Source organism: Bos javanicus, chromosome 22, assembly GCF_032452875.1.
Source record: "Bos javanicus breed banteng chromosome 22, ARS-OSU_banteng_1.0, whole genome shotgun sequence".
Taxonomy (NCBI): Eukaryota; Metazoa; Chordata; class Mammalia; order Artiodactyla; family Bovidae; genus Bos; species Bos javanicus.
The window spans coordinates 35,953,407-35,969,783 of record NC_083889.1 but is presented as its reverse complement, the minus strand read 5'-3'; the positions used below and the strand labels follow the sequence as shown (position 1 = coordinate 35,969,783).

General features: G+C 39.8%; 1 protein-coding gene across 23 annotated transcripts in view; it reads right to left on the bottom strand.

Moving 5' to 3' along the window:
• Window positions 1-16,377, bottom strand: part of MAGI1 (membrane associated guanylate kinase, WW and PDZ domain containing 1) — a 645,192-nt gene that overhangs the window by 80,019 nt on the left and 548,796 nt on the right. For all 23 annotated transcript variants that reach the window (XM_061396466.1, XM_061396472.1, XM_061396468.1 and 20 more), the window contains 4 exons: window positions 10,823-10,880; window positions 8,913-9,022; window positions 6,088-6,180; window positions 197-379 (listed from right to left, as the gene is read on the bottom strand). In XM_061396466.1, coding sequence (XP_061252450.1) covers window positions 197-379; window positions 6,088-6,180; window positions 8,913-9,022; window positions 10,823-10,880 — 444 coding nt within the window. The remainder of the gene's footprint in view (window positions 1-196; window positions 380-6,087; window positions 6,181-8,912; window positions 9,023-10,822; window positions 10,881-16,377) is intronic.

Here is a 16,377-nt window from a genome sequence, read left to right as displayed (position 1 = left end):
ACTCATCAGCACCCTAACAGTTACCCAAAAGGGAAAATGTTAAAGCAGCTTCAAAGGTTTTCATCTATACCAGGGAACACATTTACGTAGTACAGTAAGCTTGCTCATTCGCCAAGTTTTTAAAGGACAATGACAAGCTCAAGAAATCATGGTGTTGTCTGGTCCTGACCACAGAAGACCATGTGGTGTCTCATACCTGTTTCCATCTTGCCATCCAGGGCGGCAGGACCATCTAGGACCAAGCTCTTGATTTGTAGAAACTCGTCAGGTTCATCCCCTCCAACAACTGTGAAGCCAAAGCCACGACTGCTTTTCCGCAGCTTTGTGTGAATGAATTTGCCTTTCAACTCTGAAGGGTTTCGTGTAAAAAAGGGTTTGCCTGCATCAAAACAAGATGTGGAAGGAAGGTCACCATGAGTGAAAAGATGAAGTAAATAAGAAATGATACAAGTTAGAGATCTCTCTCCAAACTCCTGTGCTGGGGCATGGGGACACAGAGGTGTTTCAATAAAGCCCTTCTTGATTTCAGTTATAAGGGAATTCCCAGACCCTTTAGTGTAAGGAGGGGGCTAGGGTTCACTGTGTGTCAGCACAAAGATCAAAAGAAAATATAACAGAAGGATGACATTGGTGTCCACTGTCTGACACAGATCCTTGGTCTTGTTTCATGTAGTTTGATAGCAACTGATCTGCTATGAGGCCCTTCAAAAAAAAAATGGAGTGGGTCTTTGCTTTGTGTCTTTTGTTTTGTTACAGATTATATTTTCTACTATGGCTTCCAGTGTATTGTTTTGAGTTTGGCTCCCATTTGTAGAGTCAATTACACAATAACTTTTCAAAGAGAAAACTCATTCTGAAAATAAACAGATGATACCAGGAGACATAGTATGGTCACAAAGAATAACTCATATAAATAAAAAATGGAGAATCATGGGACTTCCCTGTTTGTCCACTGGTTAGGAGGTCTTCCCTGTGGCTCAGTTGGTAAAGAGTCTGCCTGCAATGCAGGAGACCCGGGTTCAATCCCTGGGTCGGGAAGATCCCCTGGAGAAGGAAATGACAACCCACTCCAGTATTCTTGTCGTGGGGAATCCCATGGATGGAGGAGCCTGGTGGACTACAGTCTACAGGGTCACCAAGAGCCAGAAACAACTGAGTGACTAATACACACTCTCTAAGACTTCACCTTCCAGTGCAGGGGCCTGGGTTCATCCCGCATGCCTGGGTGTCTGGGAAGATTGTACACGCCCCAGCACAACTAAGCCTGTGCACCACAACGGCTGAGACCATGCAACAAATCACTGAAGCCTGAACAACCTAGAGCCCGTGCTCCAGGACAGGAGACACCACCACAATAAGGAGCCCACAAATCGCAACTAGAGAGCAGGCCCCCGCTCGATGCAATGCGAGAAAGCCCATGCACATCAACGAAGATCCAGCACAACCAAAAATAAATAAATAAATAAACAGAGCATCGCTATTTTAAAAATTAAAAGGAGTCACTATTTTGAATTGAATTCTAAATTCAACTGATTTTTCCTGTCCATTTGCATCATTTAACAATTTGTGAAATAGCCTAGGTATGTCCAAAATCAGTTGTCTCATTAAAAATAAATTAACACATATACAGCTAAATAGCTTCTAAACATTTAGTGAATTCTCTTGATAACATTCACAAACAACATTTTATACACAAACCCAATATTTTATTTTGAGTTTGGGCCTTTCTCTGTAATTGAGAAGCTCAATTGAATTTTCCTGATTATTCCAAAGTAGTGAACATCATTCTGGGCTCAGACTCTTTCAGCTCTCCTATTATACTTCCTGTCTCCTGCCCTTGACACAGCTTCCCCATATGCCCTATTACTTTACTACCAAAAATGCTATCCAAAAAAAGGAGAAAAGAATCTCCATGTCTCCATATACCCCTGCACTAGGAGGCTGGCACACAGGAAGGCAAGTTATTTTTGGTTAGCTACATCTAAAAGGTCTTTTTAAAAAGGTCTCTGGGAACACATACAATTTTTAATTGCACATTTCAAAAGTCTCTGGCTCTTAAGAAGGCTTTTTTAAATTGCCTGGAGTCACAGGTCTGCTCACTAACCTCCTCCCCTCTACTGTAGTCCCAAGGCTGGCTGGAAGCACGACAAACTACAGTCTTGTCACCATGGCAAGACCGAGCTGGATTCACCATGTGAAGGCATCTGCCAAAGCACCAGGGAAGGGATGTCAAGCGCAGTCAGGGATTGTACTGAAAGAGTTGCCATGGCAATGACTAGATGGAAAATTGAGAACCATTCAGATAACCCCCTAATTTCCCTTTATGGGATATGCGAATAACAGCTATTCTTGAAGCAGAGGCTACTAGGGAAAGCTTTAAGGAAAACACATATTTCACTTAGGCAAAGACATCAATAACCATCAACTTTCCAGTGAGACACTCTCTGACCCCTTATTAAATACTGCAATATCTCCTCCAGCATTCACAATCCCCCCTACCTGCTTTATTATTGATCTCAGCATTTATCACCATCCTACATGGGATACAGCTTACTCACTGATTGGGAGTTTTTTCTCCCTCTCCCCCATACCCCACTGCAGGAGAGGCACAGCACATGCTCACACGTACAACACTAGAACCAACTCCACAAGGATTCCTGATTGCACGTCCAGAGTGTAAATAAAACATGGCCTGTTTCATTGCGTGTGCTCCAAAAATGTGTGTTGAATGAACGAAATGAATAAGAACACAAAGAAATGAAATTTAATGTGTTTTTGAGAAGGCTGCAAGAGGTGGCTGGGTGTGTAAGTTTTTCACCCTGATTATAGCAAAGTTAGAAAATGTAAAAATGTGGCAGTTTATCTAAATGAATATTTTAAAAAGCCATTAGCATATTTTGAGCTGAGAATGCTTTCAGCTTAAAAGAGACATGAAGAGGACTTTGAAATTACACACTGACTTTCTGTTTCAACATTTAACTAGGGAGGGAAGATCAGAGGGTTCCACATTTATGCACATTTTATTACGTTTTATGTACAGGTAGGTCATCAGTTACTGTAGCTTTGGAGAAGTGCTTTTCTATATACAAGCAGTGGAATGAGGAGCTCTCTGCTGCAGCCTGGTGGCATATGTAATTTTCTAAGACAGGCTAATCTGCTGACTAGTCACCAGTTGTAAGATCTGGTGAGGTGGAAGGATCACCTGGGTAGCTTTTTTTTATGTATTCATTTCTAGGGCCTGCCCTGGATTCACTGAATCTGGAACTTCCAGGTCTCGGCCCAAAAACATCTACTCATGAACAACCTGTAGCTGCCTGCTTCTCCGCCAAGTTGGCACTATTCTTTGAACTAGTGTGTGAATACCATAGAACAGTGTTGCCCCAGAGTACTTCCTGTGACACAGGAAATGCTCGGTATCTATACTATCCAATACAGCAGCCGCTAGTCAAAAACGAGGCTCTCCTGACCCCTTAAAATGTGGCCAGTGGAAACAAGAAACTAACTTTTTTATTTTTTAAAACTGGAATTAACTTGAATTTAAACGGTAACATGTACCCAGTAGCATCCAAACTGAATGGCATACATTAAGACGATGAGGTATCCCACAAAATAAAAAAAAAAACAAAAAACAAAAAAAACACAACAAAAAGGTTTAAGTCAGAAGTTAAACTGTTCCTAAGGACACCCAGGGTTCAAATCTGTGCTCTACTACTTCCTGGCTGTGTGTGAATTACTAAACCTCTCTCTGCCTGAGTGTCGGGTGTATAAGTGGAGATAATGAGGGTACTAACCTCACTATTTACACGATAGTTGTAAGAAGGAACAGTGACAGATAACATAGCTGAAGTGCTCAAGGAGGTGCCTGATGCATAAAAAGAGGTTATCAATGTAGGTTATTATTTTGTTGATGGTGGTGGTGAAATGGGTAGGGTGAAGGGGTAGCTGCAAAATCTCTGAGCATAAAGCTGGAAGCTGGAGAGACTTCCCAAGAGCAAATCTCTTTAAAGTTAACATTTTCTGAGTTTGAGAAGGATACTCTCTTGATCAGAGGAAAGTTCAGTTGAGCAATGAACTCGGCAAAATTAATACCAAACAAATCTAACCCTATTAGCTACACAGCTTCTTCCTGAGAGTACTGTCAGGAACACAGACCAGGATGCTTAACAGGTACATAGGGAACTCAGAGTTGTAACCTATGGTGATAAAGCCCAACTTAATGTTTCTTACAACTGTAGCTTGGAGTCAGAGAGTATGGATTTAAACTGGCTTCTATGGTATTGGTTATACTTTGAAGATTACGATTATGCTTGAAAGACAACAATCAATACAGAGACTATAGAGTAGAAAGTTTTAAGAATAGACTATTTCCCACAGGGAGTTCAGTGAGCCTCTCCCAAACTCCAACCACTAGGGAACCCAAGAAGATTAAAGAAGAAAGGGGAAGGGGGGAAAGAAAGAGAAGAATCTGAAATAAAGTTCCTCATACAGATCAATACTGTCTGGACTCTTAACTCAGTTGGTGCACAAAGCATTTGACACTCAGAATCTGAAACTTTAAAGCTCTAATTTATTTAATCTCTAAGACAATCCTTTAAGGAAGCCAGGCTGTTTATCATGGATGTACATACGTTATTTCACACAATAATAAATTTAGCAGAGAGGATGAGATCTAGTTCAGGATATCCTACAGTGGAAAAACAAAACAAAACAAAACACAGTCTCATACCTCCATGGGATTTAAAGTCTGAAGAGGAAACTTGCTAAATAACTGAACTCAAATGAACACTAATTACCAACTGTTAAATTCTATAAATGAGAAGTTTGACATGGGAAGAGTGAATAGGACAGAATCCAACAAAAACCTTAGATGAGCAGAAGTTGGCAAAGCAAAGAGTGGGAGGAAAAGACAGCTGCAAACAGAGAACAGCATATGCAAAGACCCTAATGTGGTCCACAGTTTCAAGGATTCAAGGAATTAACAAGAGGTTCAAGGAACTGAAAAGTTAGTGTAGTTAACTTACCATGAGAGAAAGAAAGAAGACAACATGAAGTTGAAGAGGGAATTTTATACTTTAAAAATACAGAGGAGACCACAATCCTGTTGATATTAATTTATATATCATTATCTTCTATGTTTTGTCTGTATTAAAAACATTACCACCATTAAATGGTATCAAACTATTTTATACAAGTTGATATTAACACTAATCTCATGATAATATCAGCTAAAAGGGAAATAATTTTTCTTATAAAAAAATGGAGGAATGACAATTAGGGAAAAGGGGTATCTTCCCTATCTTTTAATATCTAACACATTTATATCTTTAAAAATGTAGAGAGAAGAAAAGACAAATTTTACAGCTTTTTATTGGTTCTGTAACATACTCCCCAACACTATTAAATATGATGTTTATTCTATTTTTTTATCTAAAAGAAAAAAGCTAAAGAAAAAAAATCCCCAAATCTTTTCTATCCTTTAAAAGTAATGAGGCCTGAAAGTAGCAAGATTCTGAGCTTCCAATTTTCTGTAATGAAGCTCAGTAGGGATGCATACTGTTTGTGAATGTAAATAAGTGAGAGCCAATGAAACGTTGGAATACATGCATAAATGCCCAAACTGCAACAAGAACAGAGGTTAGAGTGTAAAACACAGTAATATCAAACCATTTTACAAGAAAATCTTACTCAAAAGCAAATACATTGACTAGAATCTTAAAACATGCAGTGCTGAATTTTCAATGTATCTTATTTAACACAGTATTAAATGGGTGTGTCTTCTAAATTTAGGGTTCACAACTCAACATGATTTTGCATACCACCATCCCCCCACTCCCAGCAGCATCTGGCAATATCTGGAGACAGCTTTGTTTGTCACATTGGGGGAGGGTTTCTCCTGGCACTGAGTGGGTAGAGGCTGGGAACATTGCTCATTCCCTACCATATATACAGGTCAGCCTCACAACAAAGAACTATCTTGGAACAATCCTTTGCAAAGGTCTGGGAATTATCAGATTTCATTTTTTAAAGTTTCTTGAAAAAAATTAAACTTTTGAGTCAAACTAGGATGCAATTATAAAAACACTTTACCCTGAAGTGGAGCTTCTCTGGCTGGCTCCGGATTACTTGGGGGGTGGTTTGGAATAGCAGGAGGCACAAGCGATGAATGATCTTCTGTCCATTCTACAATGAAAACAAGAAACAGTTTACTGTTTTCCTTCCAATCACTGGTCACCTTACTCAGGATTCACCACCTTCTTCATTATAAAACTACCCAAACCAATAAAACCAGAAGCAGAGAGCTTTACTTGAAAAGAAATTGGTATCTGATGCTATTCTATGTAGGGCTTCCCAGGTGGCGCTAGTGGTAAAGAACCCCCCTGCCAATGCAGGAGACGTAAGAGATAGATGTGGGTTCGATCCCTGGATCAGGAAGATCCCCTAGAGAAGGGCACTGGCAACCTGCTCCAGCGTTCTTGTGTGGAGAATCCCATGGACAGAGGAGCCTGGCGGGCTACAGCCCATATGGCTGCACAGAGTAGGACACCACTTAGCACACCTACTCTGTGTTAAGGTCCCTCCCTGTGTGTGTGTGCGTTTTTGTCTCTTTCTCCTAAGACCTCTGAGGACAGAACTAAAACCAATAAAAATACAACCAATAATATCTCCAGTTCTCTCTGGCTGCAGAGTTCAAAGTGAGACCAAGTAAAAAAATATCAGAAAAGATATACAGTAAACTAAAGCAGGCCCAATAAGGCAGAAACTTCCATAATTCATCTGAGACTTGGCTGGGCAGCCGAAGTCTGCTTGGCTGGGGCAGTAAAGGTAGGTTTCAGGAGTTTGGTAAGGTGCTGTCCCCTATCATCTCTAAAACCCGAGGGGGACCCATTAGAAAAACCCCCGAGTCCTAACTAGTCTAAGTTTACGAACTAAGGGTAGTCTCGTTCACTTTGAAGACCAAGAAATAACTCACTGCGAATGAATCTTAAGAATCATTAAGATTCATTTGTGAGTTTATGTACACAGTCAACTGTGTACATATAGTCAATTTTATACTCATTTTTCAATTGTACATTCTCATTCCCCAAATTCATAAAAATATTTTTTAAAATTTTTAAATAGAAAAGAGATTAAGGTAGAAAGGAGAACTTCTCAATAGCTGAGGGCACGCGCGAGCGTGCGCGCGCACACACACACACACACACACACACACACACACACTCTCTCTCTAAAATACAGCCTATGGCCGTGGTTGGCAAACTATGGCTTACAGGCCAAATTGGCCCCCATGCCTATTTCTATCAAGCTTGCAAGTCAAGACGGCTTTCACACATTTCTAAATGATTCAGAAGAATATTTTGTTGACACATAAATTACATGACACTCAAATTTCAGGGTTCAGTGTTTCAGCCACATACATTTGTTTACAGTCTATAACATATTTCATACCATAAGGGCAGAGATGAGTAGCTGTAATAGATGCTGTAAGAATAGAAAAGCCTAAAGTGTTTATAATCTGGTCATTTACAAAAAAGTTTGCCAACTTCCATGCTATGGTCTATATTTATTAAGTTCAATATGATAATAAGAGAAGTACTGAATTTTATATTCATATAAAAGGAGCAGTAAACCTAATATTTTTAAAGACTGCAATGAAAAATGAAGAACAATCTAAGCATCTGCTAATACACAGATGGCTAAATGAAGTAAAGAGATTCATAAAAGGAATATTATGCAGTCATTAAAAATCCCAAGGTAAATCTATATTAAGCATCCTTGAAAAGGTGCAAGAGATATATTTAACTGAGAAAAACAGGCCAGAAAACTAATATGTATGTAAATACAGAATGTATTCATATACATAAATTATGACCTGGTGTTTGTTAAAATCTGCATATTTGTATATCCCCAGAAAATTTCTGCACATTGCTTATTGCTGAGAATAGAATGGGAGCCAGCAGGGAGATGCAAATGTTCTCCACTTCTGAACTGTTCATGTTTTTGTGAAGAGCACGAAGTAACTTTTAATTTTTTGAGAGCCCCGAAAATTATCAGCTTTGTCTGATGCCTGCTGCTGCTGCTGCTAAGTCGCTCCAGTAGTGTCCAACTCTGTGCGACCCCAGAGACAGCAGCCCACCAGGCTCCCCTGTCCCCGGGATTCTCCAGGCAAGAACACTGGAGTGGGTTGCCATTTCCTTCTCCAATGCATGAAAGTGAAAAGTCAAAGTGAAGTTGCTCGGTCGTGTCTGACTCCTAGCGACGCCATGGACTGCAGCCTACCAGGCTCCTCCGTCCATGGGATTTTCCAGGCAAGAGTACTGGAGTGGGGTGCCATTGCCTTCTCCGTCCCTGATGCCTACATGCCTACAATTAAAAGTTAGTTCCATACCCTGCACATCTTCTTAAAGTGCTAGCAGTGGTTTGGATTTAGATACAGGACACGACTGAGCGACTTCACTTTCACTTTTCACTTTCATGCACTGGAGGAGGAAATGGCAACCCACTCTAGCATTCTTGCCTGGAGAATACCAGGGATGGTGGTGCCTGGTGGGCTGCCGTCTATGGGGTCGCACAGAGTCGGACACGACTGAAGTGACTTAGCAGCAGCAGCTGTGCAAAAGCTCCCGGGGACAAGGGAATTCTGTCACCATCAGAAATGTTCTCCAATCTAACAACAGCCCCTTTCTAAATCCGAGTGGAGATTGGGTGCTTTTAAACTGGGCCCCCCACTTTAGCTGTCTGGGTTCAGGGTGTGGACTCTAGCAGAGGTTCTGCATCACTCCCCTCACTTCCAGGACATTGAGTTCCTAGCACCACACAGGACATGATCCTTGCGGCCTCTTCTGACCACACGGGGGTGTCAGTGCCCAGGCTTTGCCTGGAGCTTCTGGCCCACAGATAAAGGGAAAGCCAACCTTCTGGCTGCTGTTGCTGTTGCTGTTGTTGTTGTTGCTGCTGCTCCAGCTGCTTCTTCCGTTTGGCTTCTAGAACTGGGTTCTCATATTGTGTCTTCCTGTTGATGTGGCTGGAACAGAAGGCATATTGCACTCAGTTAGGAAACATTTTGTCCCACAAGCAAAATGCCAATCAGGCCAAGTTCCCTTGATTGGACCTGAGCAAAGCAGGTGGTTGAGCATTTTGTGTCAAAAAGCACAGTTAGGAAGATACAATAAAAATAAAAACGAATGGTTTCCACACGTTGACTGCTTATCTGTACCAAGTATTGTACAACCAGTTTTACATGTGATTTATTTTAAAAATCTCCAGTAAATGCCAAGATGAAGGTCCTATTTTTATTGTTATTTTGTGGATAAGGAAAATAAGTTTCTGAGCAGTTAAGTAACAGCTGACCTAACAAAACAGAGCTAGTCAGCACTAAGGAGGCTTCAAGCTCAGCATGGTCAGCTCTCAAGTCCCAGGACTGTAAACACCGACTCTCCCAAATGTCCAAAGAATCACGTGACAAAGGACATTTCTTTAATTCAACAAGAAGTCAGTTACAGAATCATTTTAAAATGGAGCTGAAAGTGGATATGTGGTGTTGTCTGTAACATGTAGTGCCAGAAACTGCGTGTAACTTTCTACAATACAGTTCATGGAACCATAAGCACCCTGCCCCCCAAAGATCAAGTTAAAAGAAGGACTATACCAACATCTGTCAACTATTTTGATCAATAGGCATGGAGTCAGGATTCAAAGTATAAGCCCTAGGCAAAAAGATTCCATCCAAATGCAGCTAACCTAAGCAAATGTGATGTGTTCAAAGCGACAAAGACCCAGATACTTCAGATGGCTCCAAAATGAATAAGGCCAAGGAAACATAAAAATACACACACATTCATTACAAATATATATATGAATCCAAAGCACTTTTTTGCCATTCTTATTCAGTGTATATATATGTAGGCTCCCCTGTTGGCTCAGCAGTAAAGAATTCGTCTGCCAGTGCAGGAGACCTGGGCTTGATCCCTGGGTCAAAAAGATCCCCTGGAGAAGGACATGGCAACCGACACCACTATTCTTGCCTGGGAAATCCCATGGACAGAGGAGCCTGGCAGGTTACAGTCCATGCAGACACAAAAGAGTCAGACACAACTGAGAAACTAAGCAACGATTACGATATATGTATATATACACATATTACATCAACACATATATATACAGGCCTACACATATTTTTTACCTCATCAAAATCATATTTCATAAGAAGTTTAGAAATATTCCTACTCTGTGATTATTTAGAACTCAAAATACTGTTTTCAAGCCAGGCTTTATTTTTTAACAGTTTCCCTGGAAGCTCAGCTGCTAAAGAATCCACCTGCAATGCGGGAGACCTGGGTTCGATCCCTGGGTTGGGAAGATCCCCTGGAGAAGGAAACGGCTACCTTCTGGTACTGGAGAATTTAGAAAGTTTAAATGAATAAGTAATCACTGAGAATCTCAGACCTGAGCAGGGCAAAACAGTAGGCAAAGCTGATGCTCTTCCTGAAGATAAACAACTCATATTCATATGGTCTATTGAGTAGTTGCTTTTCGCCTTCATTCAAATAATACCTATTATTAAGTACCTGCCATAGACCAGGACTATGTTTGGCTCTGGCAATACCGTAGTAAACAGAAGACATGTTGCCCTCAGGGATTTTATTATATATCATCATCAGATTTGCTGAATATTTTCTTATTCATTATTTTTTTCATTATAAGATTAATATAATGCTACTATTAGTACTTGTTTTTACCTTATCACAATGGCAAATTCTATTCAGCATAAATGTATATAATTACAGAAGAATGCAAACTAAAATGTATCTTAATAGGCACTTACTCTACATAGTAGATACCATAGACAGGGTCTTCAATCTTTTCCCAACCAGCAGGCAGTTCTGAAAAATAAAAGAACATTCAGAGCAAGAAGAAGATATTCCTGAAGAGCCTAGAGATTTTCAACAACCAACTTAGGCAAAAAAAAAAAAAAAAAGTCATAAAAATACTGTCTTAAGTCCAAATAAAAATACTGTCTAAAGTTCAATTAAAAAGTGAGCATTATATTATCAGTGTTTTTCCACACAAAGAACAATTCTTTACTGATATTTTGTATAAGCAAAGGAAACTTAATATAATGCAGTCTTAGGTGCCTTCATTCTAAATCAACTATTAAACTAGATTTTAATGAAAATATATTTAAATTTTGCCTTGAATGCCTGGTTCCCATCCTAAGTATCTGCAGTGTTCTCATTCTATTGCTAGACTGCCTTACCACACAAGCAAAAATGGATGAAAATAAATGTTCTTTTTCATTTTCAATGCAAGTCCCATTTTTGCTCTCCCTAGAATACATTAAAACTTGCATCTAATTTTCTCCTTGTTCCTAATTAAAATGCTACCAAGTAAATAAAAATGCCCACCTGGAGTTGAGTTCTTGAGTTGTACACACCTATCACTCAACTGGCTACATCTGGACAGGCCCAAATCTTCACCAGGCTGTGCCTATGAAAGCAGAAACATCGGTCCTGCTCTCCCAAAACTCTCCACATAACTGGGTATACTTCATTCCTTTAAATGCTGGTGGTAAAATGGTGCTGGGGAATATGCATGCCTTTTGGAAAACTCCTCTGTGCTCCACTGAACTTCACTTCATACAGTTTCATATCGAAAGTTGCAACTCCGTTAACGAGGTAACAGAGGGTTCTGTCATAACAAGAGCTTATTTCCAAAAGCCCACTGCACCAGATGACCCTGTGAAAGAGCAGCTACGTGGTATTTTGTGTCACTAAACAATTTTTCAGGCAGAGCTGCAATTCTCAACTTAATTTCAAAGCCACTCTGCTCTGTGTGTAGCTGAGGCAAGGTGGTATAGAACACTGTACTCCAAAGCGAACCTTTATTCCTAGGACACGTTAGGACTGACTTGAACTGAACATTACACTTGATTGAAAAACAAGACTTTAAAAAACAATCCATGATTTTGTGGTCACCATTTGAAAATAGTGACCATTTCATCAGGGCTTAGGTTTTCCATAAGACACAAACAGTTCTACACTAAAATGGAGTCGTGCATGCACACACACATATGTGCAGACACAGATACACAGACACACACACACACACACACACAGGCTAATTACTCAAAGTTTACATTTTGCTCAGATTTGGCTGCACATCAAGAGACATTAATTTTATGGGTTTTGCTCCACATGTTATTTGTTTGCAAACAGAGACATGTTTTCCCCTCCCCCTTTCTTCACAGGCGAGGGGAACACTTAGCAGGTTCTAAAGAAGTCTGAATACTGGGAGACACAGCTACTAAAATGCAAGGCAGGTCCAATGTGCAGATGTTGACACAACTTGGCTTTTTTATACGCAGTGTCTTGTGAAGTGATGCGAATCAAATGCCTGGGAAGTGGTTTCCCCTTACAATGCTGGAAATTACCATTTAAATGAAAACGAACCAGGAAAAATATTTCCAAAGAGCTGGGAAATCTGAAGATTAGAAAAATGCAAATTGGTGCCCAGGCATATGTTTGTGCTGGCACAGGGCAGAAGAGTGAGTGGGTATTAGGGGACTGACTGCACCTTGTTTAATGAATCAAACTTCTTTTCAAATTCGGCAGCCTTAATGTATGACCTAGGGACTTCACTGGCAGTCCAGTGGTTAAGACTTTGTCTCCCAGTGCAGAGGGTCCGAGTTCTATCACTGGTGGTTGGGGAGCTAAGATCCCATAAGACTCTGAGCCAAAAAACCAAAACATAAAAAAGAGAAGCAACATTGTAACAAATTCAACAAAGACTCTTTTTTAAAAAATGGTCCACATTTGGGGAAAGAAAAAAAAAAAAACTTAAATAGATATATATGGCCTGATCATCTTTGGCTAACATAGGGAAAAAATTAAGAATTCGATCCATTCCATTACTTGTCAAACATTTGTTGAGTGCCTACTCAAACATTTGTTGAGTGCCTGAGGGTGTGCTAGACACCAAGGACACAGAGATAATTACAAGGGCACCGTTTGGGCAGACAATTCAAATATGGCACAGGGAGTGCTCTAATGGAGATCCAAGAGGGCTTCAAGAAGAGAAGCCACCCTTGACTTAGCCGTGTCACCTACTCGACAACTTACATACTAGGGTTGAGACACGACGTTGGCCAACTGGTACTTGGACATTTGCTCTTCTGGGACAGATTAACAAACTCCAAAAATGGTCCAGCTTTTCAAGATAAAGCTCATTTAACATTGAAAAGATAGATCTCTCTCTTCCAATGTGGTGATTAACTTAATAATAGGAATTCATTTCTGAAAGCTTAAAATAGAAATTGGTCATCGATTTAAAACAGGATGCTTGTCTTGCAGTGTGCCATTTGGGTCTAAAAAGTTGAAAATGGGAGAAAATACTGAAGCCTAAAAAATGATGACATTAAAATTTTTTTCTTACTCTAAAGTTACTTAAGAGAGCCACGCCCTCGTGTCTAACAACTGTCAGACCTCAGACCAGTCTGGACAAGATATCACTGAGACTGAAGGTGGCAAAGATCCTTTTGGGGTTGTCCAGATCTAAGGTATGAACCTTAGCCATACTCTTTTCTATCTGCCTCATGTTCAGCTACTTACTAACATCTTGAAACCACACCTTTCCCCTAGATTTACCTCGAAGGTCAAATGTAGATTAAATAAGGTTTGAAAACCTTTTACATAGCACCTGGCACCTAAGCTTAGCTAATGGCAATTGTAAGAAAGGCCAAAAGGAGCAGGACAGATCCACGTGGCCTGTTAGCTTGCTGTTCCTACCACTAAAAAATTCACGCTGTACTAATCATCACCATGGAAGCGAATATGGAGCAGACTAATGTTCCCAGAGTTTTGTCAACACACAGATTAAAAGTCATGTTCACAAACAGAGATAAATTTCTAAACTGTGATTCAGTGTTGGCTGAGAGGGGACCTCACTTCTCTGTCTCTGCCTCCTAACTGGCTGCAGCACATGAATACTCTGTAATTCAAAAAGAAGCCTGTCCAAGTGCTTTTTGATTCTGGGGAGTTTACTACAGAAGATGTGATAAATTCTACAAACCCAAAGTGCATAATGGAGCTACCGATTCAGCACAAACAACAGAGCTCAGAAATGACAACTCTGTAAGCAAATGATCTGGGTCCAATACTCAAGCCCACAACCCCTACTTCTCAGAGGCAGATTATAGAGAGGGTGTCCTTGTCACATCTAGAATCATATTTTCCAATGAAAACCTTGACAGTTGCTATTGTCTGAAATTAGGATCCTCTTATTAAGAAAATGGGCAGTGAGCTTGTCAAAAGAACCTGAAGTGAATGCAAGGAAAAAGTGTGTGTGTGTGTATGTACACCACTCTTTATACAGAGGACACAGATAGACAAAAACCAGGGAGTCCTATCTCTACCCACAAGGACACATTTGGGCCAACTCTGTAGTATACATGTTGCTCTCCTGTCCCATATTAGACACAAAAAGTATCACAAGGAAGAAGAAAAATGTCCAACAGGGAAGAACTGGTTAATAAATCAGAAAATTGGCAAAAACAATATGTGATCACAGGGACAAATACATAGTAAGATACAATATCATTAAGTTTTCTCTTAAGCCCCATAGGAGCTCGTCTTTACAGGTTAGGAACAGGAAGCTAAGAGAAGGTGAATGACTTCCCCAAGGTGACAGAGTCAGTAGGTGGGAGAGCCCAGAAATGAAGCCAGGCAATGTGCCTTGACCCCTGAGACAGCTTCTGCTTTACCAAACCATCTCCCAGAACTGTGGCTCTGAACATGAAAAGGGATACTATGCAGCCAGTAACACTTACTTTGCAGTCTTTAACAGCACAGGAATGTTTCCACAATGTTACAGGTATACCAAAAAAGAGGACAACTGATTTTTCCCTAAAAATTTCAACATTCAAGCTTCCAAGAAGCAAATAGGTTGTGCCCCTGTGCACAGTGGAATTATCTCACCAGCCAGCTATACATGGTGGTGGGCGCTCACACACATCAGTCAGGCAGCCAGGGGCTACAGTCCATGGAGTTGCAGAGAGTCAGACACGACTGAGCACACACACAGAGTAGTTTAAACTGGTTCCACGAAGGACTGAGGCGCTCATTTTTCATCTGGAAAACCTAGTTCTGTCTTTTTCAACAATAATTAATATCACTAGATTAATATATTTTTTAACTTACAAAATGAGTTTCAAATTGTTCTATTACACAGGCTGAATCTCAAATCATTCCTACCACAATGACAACTTACTGTATGTCTTTAAAAATATATCTTTCAACAGTTATTGACCACTGTTGACATATCCACCAAAAACAACAGGATACGTTCCAAACATTAACAAAAATAGAGCAAAATTCTATTATATCCTGAGCCAACCATGATAAATCATCTTTATTTAGATAATAAAACATCAAACTGAACAAAACCCAATAATCTGTATTAAATATTTATATTATCAGTTTTTAAGGCAAACTTAAAAATACTAGCCTGATTGAATAATCTCAGGACAGTTCTATTCATACTGATGTTAAATAATCTTGTTTTAAAAATATATTATTGTCAATTTTCAATCAGCCAAGGCTTTCAAGTGCAATTTAGCCAAAACTTGTGCTTTCCCATCTATCGTTTCATACATGCATCAGATGGAAAGCAAACTAATTTTTATACCGTTCAAAGATGAACATTAAACGTTTAACTTACCAGGGAACATAATTCAATATGTTCCAACAGCAAAGATAAAAGAGTTTGGCATGATCAACTAATGTAAATTATTCCCAAACTGCAAGAACTCAGAGTAGTCAAGACTTGATTTCTACTGACATACACATTCGAAGGACAATAACACAGAAACCAGCATCTGGTTTTCAAGCCATTCACTACAGTTACAAACTCAACAAGTAGCCTGTGACTAACAATATTACACTAGGACTTAGCAACCATTCAGTTTATCAGTGGAACTGTTGTACTGCTGTTACTCTCCCTAAGATCTTTCAATTAGTCTGGTAGATTTTTGTTTGTTTTGCTTTTCTATATTCCCCATGGAGAAAACCACTCATACCAAATAAATAATTGAGACTGAGATAGACTATAGGAGAGTTCAGGGGACATGGCAAGCATCTATCCCTCGGTTTTTTCTTAATCCTTAATTTACGAGAGTACTGATCTGCTAACTCTCATTCTAGCCCCAATTCCCTCAGACATTTTCTTTGTAGACACAATTTATTACAACTCTGTATGATGTCTGCAGTCAGACACATGAGTTGTATACGACTGACCTTTCGTGGCTAAGCCGGAATGAAAATCGTAATTGAAGAAGTTCAAACTAAAGAAACAGAGGGATTAAGCAAGTCACTGGAAACCAAAGCA